This window comes from Panthera uncia (assembly GCF_023721935.1).
Source record: "Panthera uncia isolate 11264 chromosome A1 unlocalized genomic scaffold, Puncia_PCG_1.0 HiC_scaffold_17, whole genome shotgun sequence".
NCBI lineage: Eukaryota > Metazoa > Chordata > Mammalia > Carnivora > Felidae > Panthera > Panthera uncia.
Window position 1 is genome coordinate 7,344,805 of NW_026057577.1, and position 18,925 is coordinate 7,363,729.

Sequence of the window (18,925 nt, forward strand, 5' to 3'; positions counted from 1 at the left end):
TATCATCCTATTAGAGTTTTATTATTTTTACACAGGCACTGTGAAATGCTTAAGATATAGATTACTAAATAAAAAAATTAAAAAGAGATCTCAGTACAGAAAATACATTTAATAAATTAAAGTAAAAACCAAAGATCTGGGGAGATCCAAGCCTTAACCAAAAACGTCTGGAAATACCCAAGGAACTAGTCTTTTGACCCATATTCTCTTGGCTTCCAGTGACCATATTTAATAATAAGCACATCAGCCAAAAAAGGGCAACAAATAGTTTAATGGTTTAAAAGATAAGCAAATGTATACTTATTTTCTACTGCACCAAGTGCTACTTTCAATAGATCCATTAAAATAAATATGTGAGAAATGTTAATAAAAGTGATGGTTGCTCAATCCAAATTAATGTTTGATATACAGTTTATAGCATTTTATTACTGCTAGTGTTTTAAATCTGTATGAACAAATTCAAGTACTTCAGTAGTTTCTTACACTTTATAGAAAACCTACCACAGTTTCAAATGCTTTTCAGCATAAGTATCTTAAGAAATATTATAAATAATTGTTCGAATGTTAACTAGGTGCTATGGTCCTAAAACAGGCCACTTCCAAAAAGTCTAATAATTATGGATTATCATAGTAAGGAACTTTTTGAGAAACTTCTTCAATATTGCTGAGTTGCATCCTTTGCAAGTCAGGTGATTTTCCTTTGCTTTGAACAAAAAGTAACAAAAAAATAGTTTTTGACAATAGATCAGTGTGATTTGGGGCACACAATGGAAGGAATTAAAAAACTTGACAACATTACTATGACAAGATTATTCATTTCTATTTCTTTTTATATGAACCAGGGTTCTCAGGGATCACATCTATAAAAGACCAAAACACAGGAATAAAACTGATGCTGAATCCTATCATATTTTATCAGTAAATCACATATTTTCATCTACAGATACATGCTAATGCAAAAAGCAAGCCAGCTCATTTAGAGAATAACAAGAAATTATATCCTTTTGTCAACTTAGCATTTCTAATTATTTTAATGGTAATTCGTTCCAGAAGAAAAATATTTTATACACTTAGAGCTTTAGTCACAAGAAAAGTTTACTGAATTTTAATTCATTTACATTTGTTTCTGAAATGTATGATAGAATGAACAATAACATTTTTAAAAACATATGGAAGTGGATGGGGCACCTGGGTGGCTCAGGTGGTTTACTGCCCGACTCTTGCTTTGGCTCATGTCATGATCTCACCTGAGATTGAGCCCCACAGATGGGGCTCTGTCAGTGCAGATTCTCTCTCTCCCTCTTTCTCTCTCTCTCTCTCTCTCTGCCCCTCCCCTGTTCACACATTCTCTCTAGATAGATAGATAAATAAATAAATAAATTTTAAATAAACAAACATTTAAAAAAATATATATATGGATGGGACACCTGGGTGGCTCAATCTGTTAAGCATCTGACTTCCAGTTCAGGTCATGATCTCATGGCTTGTGGGTTTGAGCCCCATGTCGGGCTCTGTGCTGACAGCTCAGAGCCTGGATCCTGCTTCAGATTCTGTGTGTATGTCTCTCTCTCTTTCTCTCTCTGCCCCTCCCCTGTTCGTGCTCTGTCTCTCTCTCTCTCAAAAATAAATAGACGTTAAAAAAAAAAAAAAAAAAAACAAGGTGAAATGGAAATTCAAGTTCAAGGAATAAAGGGACAATGTACAGTTTTCAGGGGTGCCTGGCTGGCTCAGTCACTAGAGCATGCAATGAGAGCAGGGGAAGGGCTGAGAGAGGAGAGAGGGAGAATCCGAAGCAGGTACCAAGGTCAGTGCACAGAGTCCAATGAGGGGCTTGAACCCATAAAACCATGAGATCATGACCTGAGCCAAAATCAAGAGTCGCTACTTAACCCACTGAGCCACCCAGGCACAAGAGCAATGCAACTCTTGATCTCAGGGTTGTGAGTTCAAGCCCCACGTTGGGTGTAGAGATTACTTAAAAATAAAAAAAACTTTAAAAAAATGTAAAGTTTTCAAATAACTTATTTATTTTTAAGATGGACAGTAGTGCTTATCAAATCATTTAGACATTTACATACCACTTAAAGAATGATGTAACACTTTTATTTTAAAAAGCCAGTACTTAACAATAAGCCAGAAAACATATTACAAACTTTAAAATTATGATGAAGAATTTTATATGTTAGCTTTAAAAGCTGAAGATTTTTTTGGGGCGGGGCGGTCATGTGAGAAAAACATGTGAAGACTAGTGTTTTAGGTGATATGAGCTGGGCGGCAGCAGCTCCTGTCACCGTTCCTGGGTACATGGCTGGGTCCCATCCATCGTTCTCTTCATTATTCACCTGTTCCCATTCGTGCTCAAGTCAGAGAGCTAGGCAAAATGTGAAGTGGATCTTTTCTTCCTTTTTAAAATGTTTACTTTTTTTTTTAAATTTTTTTTAACGTTTTATTTTTATTTTTGAGACAGAGAGAGACAGAGCATGAACGGGGGAGGGTCAGAGAGAGCGGGAGACACAGAATCGGAAGCAGGCTCCAGGCTCTGAGGCATCAGCCCAGAGCCCGAAGTGGGGCTCGAACTCACGGACCGCGAGATCGTGACCTGAGCCGAAGTCGGCCGCTTAACCGACTGAGCCACCCAGGCGCCCCTAAAATGTTTATTTTTTATAGAGAGCACGAATGGGGAAGAGGCAGAGAGAGAGGGGGACAGAGGATCTGAAGCAGGCACTGCGCTGACAGCGACGAGCCCAATGTGGGGCTCAAACTCGCGAACTGTGAGAACCTGAGCCACCAGGCGCCCCTTTGAGCCATTCCATCTCTCAATTTTAATAGCTTTGTGACTCTAGCCAAGCTGGTCACATCTCTCTAAGCTACATTAATAATAGTTCAGCACATCAGCACAACACATGGAACATCACAAAGTTCTACACTTCCTGAATTGCCAAATAAATGGTGTGTTCAGGGATCCCGAGCTTGACTCCTGCACAGGGGCCAGGCCTGGAATAGAAAGGAGTGCCGCTCTGGGAATATGAGCTGGAGGGAACCTGTGGCCCAACCTCCAGAGGCAGCTGGAGATGTTTTTTTTTTTTAATTTTTAAATTTTTTAAAATGTTTATTTATTTTTGAGAGAGACAGAGACAGAATGCGAGTGGGTTAGGGGCAGAGAGAGAGGGAGACACAGAATCCGAAGCAGGCTCCAGGCTCTGAGCTGTCAGCACAGAGCCCGACACAGGGCTCAAACTCACAAGCTGTGAGATCACGACCTGAGCCGAAGTCGGAGGCTCAACTGACTGAGCCACCCAGGCACCACTGGAGATCTGGATTTTTATGTAAAGCCTGCAAATTGACTAAAAAATCTTTTTGTGTGTTTTAATACCTTTATGCTATGCGGCATGAAAAAAAAAGCAACTTCCAGACACAAATGGCTCAAATGGCTGGCAGCTTGTTGTAACTTTTGGTGTAGAGAGCAAGGACTCAGAACGGGGAGTGGGCTGTTTGGGGTTTTTTGTTGTTGGCCTCTAAGTTATAGAGAAGTGAGTAGATGCTTTATAAATTTGAGTTCCGGGTAGCCCTTTGGCATCTTGAAAGATCTTATAATGCAGAGTGATGAGGAAGAAAACTTTGACACTTTCCCAACTGTCAGGAATTTTCACTCAGCATCTCAAGGGCTAACCTGAGTTCAGCAATGTGGAGTAGAAAAAGTTACTGTGCTTCATTCTAGAAGGAGTGGCACCAGTTGTGGAGGGCCATTTTGACACGTGGAAAATAAAATTGCCCATGGAAGAGAACAAAGGCATAATACGTACCACCTGCCCGGTGGCAAATATGTATGTAAATAATTATAAGATTTTGAAAGAGCGCCCTCTTTATTGGGTACCCACATGCAAGCCATTGTGCTGGACACGTTAACTCTTAGGAACATGCATACTTTGTCACCCGTCCATTAGGAGAAGGCATTACTCGAATAAGCAAGATGAAGAACCTGGCGTGTGTCCTGTGGTTTGTGAGAAAACTGCGTGGGAAGATGAAAGCATGCATGACCGCTCACTGAAAGATACAACAGGACTGGGGACAGTTCCTGTGCAGGAGGACATACTCTATCTACACTGAATGATCTTTTGCACGGTTTGATTTCTTTTTTATCACCTGCACTTATTACTTAAAACAACAAAGAACCGGGGGCACATGGGTGGCTCAGTCGGTTGAGCCTGACTTTGGTTCGGGTCATAATCTCACAGTTCGTGGGTTCAAGGCCTGCATTGGGCTCACTGTTGTCGGCATGGATCCTGCTTTGGATTCTCTGTCCCACTTTCTCTCTGCCCCTCCCCGACTCACACTTTCTCAAAAATAAACATTTTTTTAAATGTTATTTTATTTTTGAGAGAGAGAAAGAGTGCAAGAAGCAGGGGAGGGGCAGAGAGAGAAGGGGACAGAAGATCTAAAGCAGGCTCTGTGCTGACAGCAAAGAGCCCAACATGGGGCTCGAACTCACGGGGACAGTGAGATCATGATCTGAGCCGAAGTTGGGTGCTAAACCGACTAGGCCACAAAAATAACTGCCTCTCAAAAATAAACATTAAAAAAACAACAACAAAGAACTGAAACGAGACAACTACACAATCACTATGGCATTCTGTGCTAACAGGCCCCACATGGGATAACACTGTAAAACAAGTATTTGAAGCATTCTGCAATAATCCACATTTGCCTTTAACCTAGATCATCAAAAAAATTTTTCCCTGGCAGGAGTGCCGCTCACATTCAATTTCTGCTCCTTTGCTGTTCCTCTGAAAAAGCTCTGCCCTCACTGCTTGTGGAAACACATCAAAGAAAGAAAAAGAGATGAACGAGGTGGCCCTTGCCTGGTCCTGGCTGAAGTGGTGGCCATGGTTTTGTCTCGACCTGCTTTTCTGAAGCCTCTGCAGAGCCTGCTGCCCAGTGTCCATTTCCTTTTCCCTACCCTCACTCCTGTCCTATCTGATGGCTGCAAATTCTATTACATCCGGGACTGGCCACTCAGTTCCCCATGCTGCAGCCCTTGGTAAGCCATGTTCCCAACTGGTGCCAGATATTTTCTTTAAAGTGGCTATTAAAAAAAAAAAATCCATGTATACCATGGCATTTTGCTTATAAAGGCATTGAGGCATTTAAGTGTTGTGACTAAGAGCATGGTTCAAGACTTGGTTCAAGTCCTGGTCTGTCACTTTGAAGTTAAATAGGTCAAGTTACTTCTCTTTTATTCAGTTTCCCTCTTTATAACGGGGACAATCACATGGGGCCAGCTACACAGGTGGAAATATGGAAGTCAATCTCCCCTTCCTGCGGTCCTAAGGGATTGCAATTTCCTGCAGAGATGAAGTCGGTATCTGGTTGGGTGGGCAAGAGGCCCCTCAGTCCTGCCCTGAGATACGGAGGGGACAACCCCAACCCTCCCTGGACCAGCAGTAGTCATGGAGTGGGGTCAGGGAGGGGTAGGAAGAAGCCCCAGGGCAGCCTGAGTGGGCTATGGTGGCTAAGAACCTGTCCCAGGGAGGCTGTGGGACCACACACGAGCCCGGCTCCAAGGCCCCTACATACTTCTTTGTTCCAACGTACTTCACTTAACAAAACACACGAAGATGGTAAGAATTTAAAGTACGGGGCACTTCTGAGTAGCTGGATGACCACAATGATCAAAGTCTGCATTAATGCACACTAGGAAGTCAGTCCTGCTATCACCTAGGGTCTTTATGCAAGTTAAATGAATGAACACAAGTACAGATCTAAGACCTGGCATCTACTAAGCACAATGTAAGTGTTGGCTATTATTGATAACACTACTATGGATTGAAAACAAGTATTTTTCAAATATGCATTTGTTCAACAAGTATTTATTATTATTCTGTGCTACATGCTATTTTAGGCACTGGTACATTTTATTTATCAGTGAACAGCAGACATTTTATTATTTGCTTGCTATGTGATCTCAGATGCCTCCAGAACACCTCATGCCTTGACTTTAGGGACTAACCGCCAATGGCTGGGTATACAATCAAACACTCACAGGTGTGGAGCGCCTGGGTGGCTTAGTCAGTTGAGCGTCGGACTTCAGCTCATGCCATGATCTCATGGTTTGTGAGTTTGAGCCCCGCATCGGGCACACTGCTGCAAACACAGAGCCCTCTTCAGATCCTCTGTCCCCCTCTCTCTCTGCCCTTGCCCTGCTAGAGTGCTGTCTCACTCTCTCTCAAAAATGAACATTAAAAGAACACACACCCAAGGTGTGTGCAAAGGTAGTGAGCTAGTGGGAACTAGATTGTTGAACAGGCTCCCTCATTACCTTCTAGTCCTACTTTCCCTTGCAAGAATCTCAAAAAAAGTCAGTTTTTAAACTTTACTCCTCAATCTTTCTTAACTAGTGAAATTCTCACAATTCAGTATGTTGCTGTCAGTGATGACTTCTACAGCACATTTACCGATAGACAGGAGGGAATCAAGAAACTTCAAAGGCACATCATTAGGATTCTTAGCAGTACCGTCCTTGGTCAACTCTGCCCCACAGCACTTTCTATGAAGATGAAACTGAAGTTTTAATTTTAATTTAACATTTAAACATCACATGTGTGTAGTGGTTACTTTGTTGGTTAGCACGGCTCTAAATACTTGGCTTTATAGGGCTTCCCAAGTCACACCCTTAAATGATATTAATGATATTATGATATAATCATTTAGTATTTTCATTCATCTAACATGCTCAAACTCTACTCCAGATAACAAGGGCTGAAAAGGACTATAACAGGTCACTGGGTGAATCAAAAAATCCCTATTGCACACTCTGGGAAATGTGGTGATTTGTGTCCATCACAAAGCGAGTTGACGACTCGGCTGGAAGGGAACTATCGCCTCCTGACTTCCTCCTGGGAGCTTTGACTCCCGAGTGAGTCGGGATGCGCGGTCACACCCAGAGGCGTGAGCCGGGCAGGCTTTTCGAGGTTTACAGCAGACAGCAGAACTGGATTCAGTTCTCAAGTACTTTTAAAATACAGACTACCTTAAACTCGTACATTTTGTTGAAGTCCACCAACGAGAGTAAGGAGGTTGTCTGGGGAAATACAATTAGAAGAGTCTCGTTAGGGGAGTAGCCCAATCTCAGACCGTCCAAATCCGCGTTATCTATTTTGATTTGGCTTGCACGGTATAAAGAAAACAGACGAGCAGTTGGGCGTGCTAACAGGTTGGTTGTGAACAACTCGTCTAACAGGCTAAGTAGGTTCAACTCCCTCGCCAGCCCGGCTCCCACGGCCAGCCACCTGTCCCGCGGGCGCGCGCGGGGCGCACCCCTCGGCAACCTACCTGCGCGCGCCGCGCCGTCCGCGCCTCCGTCCGCGCCTCCCAGTCCCGCGGCCGCGCGCAGCGCGCTCCCGCAGCTTGCCGACAGGTTGCCAGTGGCCTTCCGCGCCAGGGTCAGGATGGGCGCCGACCAGCCCTCCGGCCCCACCCGCGGCTTGGCCGCGCTCCGCAGCTCGCTAGGGCTAGGCAGCTGGCTTCGGTCCACAATCTCGAACTCCTCTCCCGGCTCCGGTCCCGGCGCCTGCTCCGGTTCCCGCCCCACCGGGCAGCCACTTTCCCCGTCGGCCATCTTAGCTGAATCACGTGGCCGCGACGGGCGGAGGACTCCGCGCGGGCGGATGCGCGGGCGGGCACTCTCCAGCCAACTCTGCTTCCTCGGTTTTGGTTGTTTTTTTTTTTTTTTTTTTTTTTTTCGTTCGCGAAGTTCTTCTTCCTCTTCACTGCCCCCCTTTCCCTTCTTTAACCTTAAAACGGCTCAGGAGAGTACAAATCATAACATAGAAGCACCCCTATTCCCACCAGTCGGGAGGACTTGTGTCCAAAAAATTACTCTGGTGTTTTCTCCCCTAACTGGGGTGCCCCCAGCCTGGCTTAGAACACAGCCCCCATGGCTTTGGGTTTGTTTGTGACACTATTTCCTCTTTTTAATTTTCGTTTCATGATTTATTTTTTCTACTTCGTCACTTTTCTGCAGCACTCTTTAGAACAAACCCTAGGAGGACGGGTAAGGAAACGGACAGACAAGGCAGGAAATCAGGATTTTTATTTAAAGAGCCCCAAAACTATAAATGACGGGTTGGCAGGACTGGGAATCAGAAGGTCCAGATTCTATTAATTAGTTAAATGGGGGTAATAAGAGAACCTGCCTGATTGTTAAATAAGATTTTGCAGAGGGGAGCACATGGCAGACGTTATCAGTTAATGACCAGTGTTAGCCAACTGTGTGGCTTGGGCAACACATTACCCCCTCGTAGGAAATCACTCCCAGTCTGTTTCTTCACTTGGAAAAGAAGGGCATTTGACTAAATAGGAACATTTCATTAGCATTTGACACTCTTTGCAAAGTGCCACACATGGGCCTTATCAAACTAGGAGAACCCTGTGTTTGGTTCCCAGAGCGTTTAAATCTTAAAAAAAAAAAAAAAAAAAATGAAGTTGGGGGCCTGGGTGGCACAGTCGATTGAGCAACCGACTTTGGCTTAGGTCATGGTCTCACTGTTCCTGAGTTCCAGCCCTGCATCACTCTCCCTGCTGTCAGTGCAGAGTCTGCTTCTGATCCCCTGTCTCCCTCTCTCTCTGCCCTTCTTCAGCTCATGCTCTCTTAAAAATGAAAAAACATTAAAAAAAAATACGAAGTTGTTGCAGATATTTAGAAATTAAAAGACTTGGCATAGGGGCGCCTGGGTGGCTCAGTGGGTTAAGCGTCTGACTTTGGCTCAGGTCACGATCTCACACTTCATGAGTTCGAGCCCTGCGTCGGGCTCTGTGCTGACAGCTCAGAGCCTGGAGCCTGCTTCACATTCTGTGTCTCCCTCTCTGCCCCTTCCCTGCTCATGCTGTGTCTCTCTCTGTCTCAAAAATACATAAACATTAAAAAAAAAAATTAAAAGAAAAAAAAGATTTGGCATAAAAACCTGGATTTTAGCTCTTTTGAAAAGTTGGAAGCTTTGGCAGCTCAGAGTATAGTCCCTGACGTCAATAAGCAATGAATGGCTTGTCCCTTTAGAAACCCATTTTCTCCCAGATGTGTCTGGTCCCTGAAGGCCAGTTGTTTTCTATGGGGAGAGTGGGAATGGTGTTTGAGCTGTCACAGTGATGGAGGGGATGCTTCTAGTCTTTACTGGAGTGAACAGGGGAGTCTGGAATACCAAAGAGGGGACCCAGATCCTTCATGACTTTTCAATACACGTGGACATTCATGTAGGTGATCAGAGCCTGGACCTAATTCCATTTTGCATAAAAACACAAACTCCTTTCAGAAAAATAGTTTTAGCATTTACCAGGCTAGGTTATGCTTCAGTAACAACCCCCAAATCTCAGTGGCTTAATGTACCAGAAGTTTGTTTCTCATCAGGCTCCACTTGGGAACCCAGGCCCTCGGAGGTTGTATCCTTTGTAGCAGAGTTTTGTTTGTTTGTTTGTTTTTTTTAAGTTTATTTCTTTGAGAGAGTGAGCACACAAGCAGGGGCAGGACAGAGAGAGAGGGAGAGAGAGAATCCCAAGCAGGCTCCACACTGTAAGGCTGATGTGGGGCTCAAACCCATGAACCATGGGAGCATGATCTGAGCCCAAATCAAGAGTCAGATGCTTAACCAACTGAGCCACCCAGGTGCCCCTGGAGTAGGGTTTTGCATCAACACTAAATGCCGCAGACCTGACATGATGAACTTCACTTATATACATTTCCCTCTTTTTTTTTTTTTTTGAGAGACAGGGTGCAAGTGAGTGAGGGGCAGAGAGAGGGAGAGAGGGAGAGAGAGAGAGAGAGAGAGAGGGAGGGAGAGGGAGAGGTGTGGCTCATGTTCACAAACCATGAGATCACGACCTGAGCCAAAGTCAGATGCTTAACTGACTGAGCCACCCAGGTGCCCCTCTCATATACGTTTTATTGACCAAAGCAAATCACATACCATCTCTAACTTCAAGGGAATTAGAAAGTTAGATCGTACTACTGTCTGGGGAGAGGAGAGCTGGGAATACTGGTGAGAAACATAACTACCATAAATGTACTCGGAGTCTTCCCAGAATGCAGTTAAACCGCTCTGTTCAGAATCCAGGAGCTATTAACCATTTCAGAAAATCACATTGCCTACAGTGATGTTGCTTTTGGTATTAAGACAATACCTGTGCTGTCACAATCATGGGGATTTTAGTACAAGTGTCTGGCTACCTTGTTTCGATAATATGTATTATTGAAGGGGCCTGATGGGCCTGATAGGGTAGGCAATTGAATTTGCATGGAACTATCTCACGTCTAGCAATAGACACTGTAGTTCTAAATTCTTTCAAATTTTACTTTATATGAGGCCAACTTTGGAGAAAACTTGGTGAGAGGGGTCTGCAATTTGGAGCAAACTTGGTGAAGAGGATGTGTATGATTGTTTTAGGTACAAAAAGTAAAATTTAAGAGACACCCTAATGAGTTTGCTATTTTCTATGATTTTCCATACGCTTGAAATGTTCTATAACAATTAAAAAGTTCCTACCCCCAAACATATAGCCCAATCCTCTCTCCCCATGTTCTCCTACTCCCCCACATCCTCCCTGCCATTTTCTCGAACCTTCTCTGGACCTGTTTTTTAATGCCTTGAGTTTCACCTGTCTGCTGCCTCCTTCTGCATGTGATTCTACCCTCCGCCCATTGCCTGCCTCATTTCTTTCTAATCTTCCCAGGGCTTCTTACTATGTTTCTTAGACTCCGTCTCTCACATCTGGCCCTTCTATGCTCAGTGTCCCTACCTGCATGGATTCTCACATAATTTTTGCAGACACACTACAGGACATCTTGAGTCTTGGGGCTTTACTTCCTCTGTTCTATTCTCAACACCTCAACCTTTCTAAGACTTCCTAAGACCCAGCACTGATTCTTTCACCTTCCTGCTTACAGATCTCTCATGGCTTCCCATTAAAAGGAGGCTTTCTCTTATCTGCATGCTGTGGTTGCAGATGGCTCATTTTCTCCTTGATGTGGACTTTATTTATTTTATTCCTTTATTTTTTTTTTAAAGTTTATTTACTTATTTTGAGAGAGAGAGAGAGAGAGAGAGCGGCGGGGAGGAACAGAGAGAGAATCCCAAGCAGGCTCCACACTGTCAGAGCAGAGCCTGACACGGGGCTTGAACTCATGAACCACGAGATCATGAGCTGAGCTGAAACCAAGAGTTGGATGCTTAACTTACTGAGCCACCCAGGTGGCCCAATGTGGACTTTAAATTGAGTTATGCAGCACCTCAGGGTGGGTTTAGTGATTTGCCTCATCCCAAAGCCATGCCCAAAGAGATGGAACCTCATGGCTTCACTGGTATTGTGAGTTGGCCCATCAGCTAAGAGCCTCTCGGGCTGAAGTCATTCTATCTCACGTGTACACGTTTTATACTTTGGTTGGCATTTTGTAATCCTCAGTCTTTGGACATAGTTGGTACCCTGCTGCCAGGAAGGGCCAGTTAAAGCCAAATCACTCCTCTGAATGATGCAATAAGAAGGTTTAAGTTTGCACCTCCTAATCTTTTTGACATCATGACCTGCTCTGCTCTGCTCTAAGGACAGTTGAAGCCTTGTCTACTTCCTAGTGAGGAATACCATGAATACTTTTATTTATTTTATGTAAAAAATTTTTTCTTTTATGTTTATTTATTTCTGAGACAGACAGAGCATGAGAGGGGGAGGGGCAAAGGGAGAGGGAGACCCAGAATCGGAAGCAGGCTCCAGGCTCCGAGCTGTCAGCACAGAGCCTGACGTAGGGCTTGAACTCACAAACTGTGAGATCATGACCTGAGCTGGTCACTCAACCGACTGAACCACCCAGGCGCCCCCCATGAATGCTTTTAAATTTTAGCCAAAGGAGTAACAGACACAACTGAGTAACAAATACCAGTGTTTGGCTCCATCTAGTGGTGTAAGTGGATTTGGGTTTCTAACTATCCAGGATTAGACTATTTCCATCCATCCATCCATCCTTCCATCCATCCTTCCATCCAATCATCCAATACCCATTCTCCCATGCATATAACCAGCTCAGCCTACAAGACTCTGTATGATCTGACCCTTCAATCTTTCTTACCCCATTTCATATCATTATATGTAGGTTTGTTAAGTCCCACATGATTTCTTTCTGTTTCTTAAACACACCACACTTATTTTTTGCAAATGCTTTCTCCTCTTTGCTTGGAATGATTTTCTCCTAGTCTCAGCCTGATCAACTTTTAATCAACATCTTACATATTCAAGTTCAATTCAACTTTCCAGAGACACCATCCCTAACAGCTGAAAAATACACACCCCTCCCAGCCTCCGGTCCCTCTTTGTCACTTCACTCAGTTTTATTTCCTTGATGGTACTTATCAGTTTCTGACATTTTCCTGTTGGAGTTTTATTTGGTATTGTTGGTTTCCCACACTGGAACGGAGCTCAGAGGGAAACTTGTCCCTCTAGTCCACTGCTGTATTCCCAGGGCTCAGAACTGCACTCGTGTGTTAGTGACTTTATAAATGTTTGTTTATTAATTTTGGGGGGAGGAAGGTGGCAGAAAAGAGAGAGGTAAGGGGGAGAGAGAGAGAGAGAGAGAGAGAGAGAGAGAGAGAGAGAGAATCTCAAGCAGGCTCCGTGCTATTAGTGCAGAGCCCAACATGGGGCTTGAACTCATGAATGTGAGAGCATGACCTGAGCTGAAACCAAGAGTCGGATGCTTAATCGACTGAACCACCTAGATGCTCCAACATGTGTTAGTGATTATAAACAAGAAAAGTTTATTTCATGTTCATACCACACAGCTACTTTGGTTTCCAGAGTTTGTCCCCCTCTTCCCACTGAGAGACTGGGCTGGCAGTGCTTCCATTCTGTGGAACTTCCTTTATCACCCTAACAGAGGGGAGGAGCAGGGGGAATAGTGGCCTATTTCTCCAAAATAAATAAATATTTAAAAATTGAAAAAAAAATTAAAAATTTGATAATTCCAACAGCTGGGTCATCATGAAGTTGGTGGGTTAGTTGTCATTTCTTTTGAAAATTGATCACGGTTGCCTGGTTCTTTGTATATTAAAGAGGCATGAGTGCTGGTCGCTTGGCTAACATGTCACTGACTTCTCAAAGCCTTTGGTGTCTGTCCTGTTTGGGGTCAGATCCACGTATGTGTATGTTGGAGGTGAGCCCAGGAGTTCGTATACAACTTTATAGGATTCTTTTCTTTTTTTAGGCTTATTTATTTTTAGAGAGAAAGAGAGAGAGAGAGCACAAGCAGGGGAGGGGCAGAGAGAAGGAGAGACCCAATTCCAAGCAGGCTCTGTGCGCCATCTATGCAGTGTCGATTTGTGGGGCTCGAACCCACGAACCAGGAGATCATGACCTGGCCAAGATCAAGAGTCAGATGCTTAACCGACTGCACCACCCCGGAGCCCCTGTAGGATTATTATCTAAGTCTCCCTCTCTTCACAATCTCTTCTACACTCACTCCCAGAAATCCCCTTCCCTGTCCTCTGGCTGGAGAACTGGGGCTGTGGTCTTCCCTCTCTGTACACTTTCTGTGAAGAGGTTTGCCTTTGTGGGCAAGTGGTGGGAGGGGAGAGGCAAGTAAGAAAGCAAGGGGCGCCAGCTTCAGGACTGAGCTTACCAGGGGCCAGGGCCCAGGGAGAAACACCAAGCAAGCAAGCAACCAACCAACCAACCAACCCACCCGGGGGATAGTCCCCATTCTCTCTGTCTCTTAGGGGTTCTCTGCTTGCTCTGTAGATAAAGGAGGGCTTCTCTGGTAGCATTTTGTTTTCTTCTCTGGGAGCAATTTTTGTTGGTGCCCGGGGTTGCAGTTCTAGGATTTATGTTGCCCTTGAATCCAGACCAGGAGATATGGGGACCAAAAGATCCCAGGCAACTGATCGTCAGTTTCTTCTCCTATGTGTCCACTGCCACTTATTTTTCAGAACCCTCAGAGAGCTGTGACATGGATTGTGTCCAGCGTTTTAGCTGCATTCAGTGAGAGAGACACAGTGGACTGTGTTCGCTCCATCTTACTTGTAACAGAATCTCTTGTCTGTTTCAAAAAATTTTTAAGTTTATTGATTTCTTTGTTTGTTTGTTTGTTTAGAGAGCACAAGCAGGGGAGGGGCAGAGAGAAGGAGAGACAGAATTCCAAGCAGGCTCCGCACCATCAGCACAGAGCTTGGCGTGGGGCTCGAACCCACGAACTTCAAGATCATGACCTGAGCCAAGATCAAGAGTCAGATGCTTAACTGCACCATGCAGGTAGCGCGCCCCCCACCCCCTAAGTGTTTTTAAGAAAATCTAAGAGACATTTGAAGTCACATTTAAATTTTTCCTGGTGGGAAGCTTTGTTTGAATAGACTAGTCTGCCATAACTAGGATCAGGATTTCAGGGTAAGTGTATCAAGTTTTGTAATAAATCCAGTGGGAATTATAGTGGAATTGCATTAAATTTATAGATTAATTTGAGGGAGACCTTAGAGTGTTTCTCTGCTTCTTCAGAGGATCTTTTACGTCCTTTAAAAGAGCGTTAAAAGTTTTCTCCATTGTGACCTTGTATATATGGGTTACTCTATAAATAGGTGTTACATTCACATATATATTTGCCATTGTGTGTGGTGTCTTATTTAAATTAGTTTTGTGTTGGGGCACCTGGGTGGCTCAGTTGGTTGAGCATCCGACTTCGACTGAGGTCATGATCTCGCAGTTCGTGGGTTCAAGCCCTGCATTGGGTTCTGTGCTGACAGCTCAGAGCCTGGAGCCTGTTTCAGATTCTGTGTCTCCCTCTTTCTCTGCCCCTCTCCTGCTCGCGCTCTGTCTCTCTCTGTCTCAAAAATAAATAAACATTAAACAATTTTTTTAAATTAGTTTTGTGTTGGTTTATGCAAGTGTGAATGAATGTAATTAATTTGGATATTTTCATAAGAAATACATGATATGCATTTAGATTTCTTACATCTATAGTTGAACAAGTAGGTCTACATACCTAGTTGTTTCAAACATCTGGAAACATTTCAAATAGGTGCATCCATAGGCTGCAACGTAGGATTCCATTTATATGACATTCTGGAAAAGGCAAAACTGTGAGGACAGAGAATAGATAAGGTTGCTAGGGGTGACTGATGGAGGAAAGGTTTTGCTAAAAAGGAGAACTATGAGGGACAGTCGTGGGGCTAGAGAACTGTTCTGCCTCCTACATATGATGTTGGTTACATGGTCCAATGCATTTAATCGAAACTCACAGAACTGCATGCCAAAAGTAATGCATTATACCTTACTTCATGTAAATTAAAAAAAAAAAAAAAACTAAAAAGGTTTCATGACTGACTCAGTTTAAGAAATACCGAACCTCATGGCATTAAAAATGTTTTCCAATAATGGAATTCAATATCAGTTGTTCCATTAAACTTAAACTTAAAAAAATTTTTTTTAAACTTTTATTCGTTTTGGAGAGACAGAGAAAGACAGCGTGAGTGGGGGAGGGGCAGAAACAGAGAGAGGGAGACACAGAATCCAAAGCAGGCTTCAGGGTCAGCACTGTCGGCACAGAGCCCAACTCGGGGCTTGAATTCATGAACCGTGAAATCACTACCTGAGTTGAACTCGGACACTCAACTGACTGAGCCACCCAGGCACCCCATTAAACTTAAACTTAACGAAGGTGAACTAAAAGTAAAAATTCACTTTGCCAATCCTATTAGCCACATTTCAAGGGCTCACAGCCACAAGGGACCAGTGGATCCTGCATTACATTGTGCACTTTGTGAGAACTTACACTAATAAGAGAAGAGCTAATTCTTGCTTGTAAGTCTGAAAGGATTCACCTGTAAAAAATATCTGTGCCAGAACCAGGCTTTTTTTTGCTTCTTGTCTAGTCTTCGTGGGAGGGGGTCTTTGACCGCCATTTCAATTGGGACAGAATTATTCATCTAGTCAATTATCTGTCCTTCTTGTGCAGTTTTGGTCTTTTAAATTTTGTCTGTGAGTGTATCACTTTTGTCTAAGTTTAAAAATTATTGGTATTTTGTAATTTATGAATATCTGTCATCTTTATGAGTCTTTTCTATTATCTTTTTTTATCTGCAATTATCTTCATTGTCTCCCTTTCTAGTTTCCTTGGATTTGGTCTATTGTTCTTCTCCCAGTGTTTTGAATTAAATGCTTATTACATTCATTCATTTATTCACTTATTTATCTCTACACCCAACGTGGGGTTCGAACTCCCCCCCCCCCCGTGCTCCTATTTCATTTATTTTTAATATTTCTTTTCCAATAAATGCTTTAAGAGATATATATTTTATTTCAAGTACCCTGACTTGCATCCCCAAAATTTTGACATCTCTCTGGTTCAGTTTTAAATATTCCTTAATTTGCTTTCTACTAAGGGTTATTTAGTAATGTATTATTTGCTTTCTAACCTTTCTTAGTTTCTTTCTTTCTTTCCCTCCCTCCTTCCTTGTGAGTGGGGAAGGGCAGAGTGAGGGAGAGAGAGAATCCCAAGCAGGCTCTGTGCTACCAGTGCAGAGCCTAATGCTGGGCTTGAACTCATGAATGTGAGATCATTACCTGAACCAAAACCAAGAGTCGGATGCTTAACCGACTGAACCACCTAGGTACCCCAAGCAGGTTATATTTTTATTAGCTTTATCATTTATCAGTATTTATTGTACACTTTGTCTTCTTTTACCTTGAGGTTATTGTTTTGATTTAATTTTAATGTTGATAAGAATATTCTTGAATGATTTAATCAGAAAGGAAATTTATGGTGGACTTTCTGAGGAATACATTGGAAGTGTGATTTTCTCTGGTAAGTATCTTGTTCGTTCTTTCTGGAAGACTGTAAGATTTTCTTTTGATCACTGTAGTTTAAAAATTCCACGGGAAATGTTTATGTTTATGACTTTATTTTATTTTATTTTTAAAACTTTTCTTCTTTTTAATGTTTATTTGCTTTTGAGAGAGAGATAGAGAGAGAGAGTGAGAGGGGAGGGGCAGAGAGAGAGGGAGATACAGAATCTGTATCAGGCTCCAGGCTATGAGCCATCAGCACAGAGCCCGACACGGGGCTCAAACTCAAAGACCGCAAGATCATGACCTGAGCAAAAGTCAGACTCTTAATGCTTAACTGACTGAGCCACCCAGGCACTCCTATTTACTGTGGGGGCACCTGGCTGGCTTAGTCAGTAGAGTGTGCAACTCTTGATATTGGGGTTTGAGTTTGAGCCCCATGTTGGGTGTAGAGGTTACTTAAAAAAGTAAAATAAAATAAGTGACGTCTACTTGGTACTTAGCTTGACATTTTCAACTGGAAAATTAAAATATTTTTTCAGATAGGAGAAGTTTTCATGTATTGTATCTTGTATCACTATTTTCCTTTTTTTCATTTTGGAGCTACTATTATCCATTGTTTTCCAGGTTGGTTTTTCTTCTCATGAATGATATTTTATTGTGTCTGGAGAGTTATTTGTTTACATATTTATTTGACAAATGTTTGAGGACCTCCTCTGTGCCCCAATGTAGGCATTTAGGGTTTTTCAATGCACAATACAAAGAACCCTACCTTCATGGAACTTACGTTTTAGCGTGAGGAGACATAAAAATAAAGAAGTAGATTTTGTAAATATAGATGAAGGTGATATGTATTAAGGAAGAAAGAGACAAGGAGAGTAGGGTCAGAAGGACTGGAGGCAGTGAGATGGGAAGCTTCTGTAATTTTAAGTAGGGGTTTCAGGGTGAACTTCTTGGGAAGGTAAGATTTAAGAAAATAAGGTGAAGGAGTGAATTTTTCAGGGTGGAGAAGGAGTGTTCTAGGAAGCAGCTAGTATAAAGACCTTAAAAAAGGAGTGTGCCTTACATGTTGGATGAAGAGCAAGAACGTTGGGGCAACTGGTGCAGAATGGGTTCTGGGGTTCTTTAAAAAATTTTTTTAATGTCTATTTATTTTTGAGAGAGAGAGAGAGAGAGAGAGAGAGAGAGCAGGAGAGGGCCAGAGAGAGAGAGAGAGGGAGATACAGAATTGGAAGCAGGCTCCAGGCTCCGAGCTGTTAGCACAGAGCCCAACATGGGGCTCAAACTCACAAACAGCAAGATCATGACCTGAGCTGAAGGCAGATGCTTAACTGACTGAGCCACCCAGATGCCCTGGGTGTGTGTAGGGGTTCTGGTGGCTAAAAGCTCTAGATCCATTAGGGTCTTGCAGTCACAGTAAAGATTTTGGTTTTACTTTACCTAAAATGGGAAGTCATTCTAGGGTTTTGAGACAGAAGAATGACTTGATCTGACTTAAGTTATAAAAGGATCTCTCTGGCTGACCTGCTAGAAGGAGATTGTATAGGTACAGATGGTATAGAAATAGATCTATAGGTAGACGCAGGAGACCTAATAGGAGGCGCTGTAGTGATCCAGGTAACAGGTGACAGTGGCTGGGATCAGGATCGTAGCAGTGGACTACAGTGGTTAGTAGAATTGCCACCAGCTGGAATGAGAAATGCTACGGGGTAAAATCAAGAATTCGGTTTTGGATACATTAAGTTTGAGTTGTTTAACATCTCAGATGGAGGTGTTGAATAGGCACTTGGATATCTGAGTCTGGAGGCTCTGAGACAAATTTGGCTGGATCTATAAACCTGTGAGTTATTGGCAGACAGATAGTTTTGAAAGCTTAAGACTGGATAAGGTGACTGTATTGGTCAGGATATGATAGGCTTCTGCGTCGGTAACAACTAGCTCCCAAATCCCAGTGGCTGGATACACAGAAGTTTATTGCTCAATCATATGAAGCCTGATGGAGGTCTGGGCTCATTTCCAGGACATCTGTCTTTCATAGGGTGACTCAGTGATCAGGCTGCTTTGGTTTTTTGGTCCTGCACGTCAACACGAGGATTTCTGCAAATAGCTGCAGCAGGAG

The 18,925-nt window shown here is 43.2% G+C and overlaps 1 protein-coding gene across 2 annotated transcripts in view; it reads right to left on the reverse strand.

Annotated features, from left to right (window-relative positions):
* Positions 1-7,652, reverse strand: part of RUFY1 (RUN and FYVE domain containing 1) — a 59,080-nt gene extending 51,428 nt beyond the window's left edge. Inside the window, exon 1 of one of the 2 annotated variants that reach the window (XM_049648993.1) lies at positions 7,330-7,652. In XM_049648993.1, coding sequence (XP_049504950.1) covers positions 7,330-7,615 — 286 coding nt within the window. In that variant the 5' untranslated portion in view covers positions 7,616-7,652. The remainder of the gene's footprint in view (positions 1-7,329) is intronic. The other variant, XM_049648994.1, reaches the window with a different exon arrangement.
* Between the last annotated feature and the right edge of the window lie 11,273 nt (positions 7,653-18,925).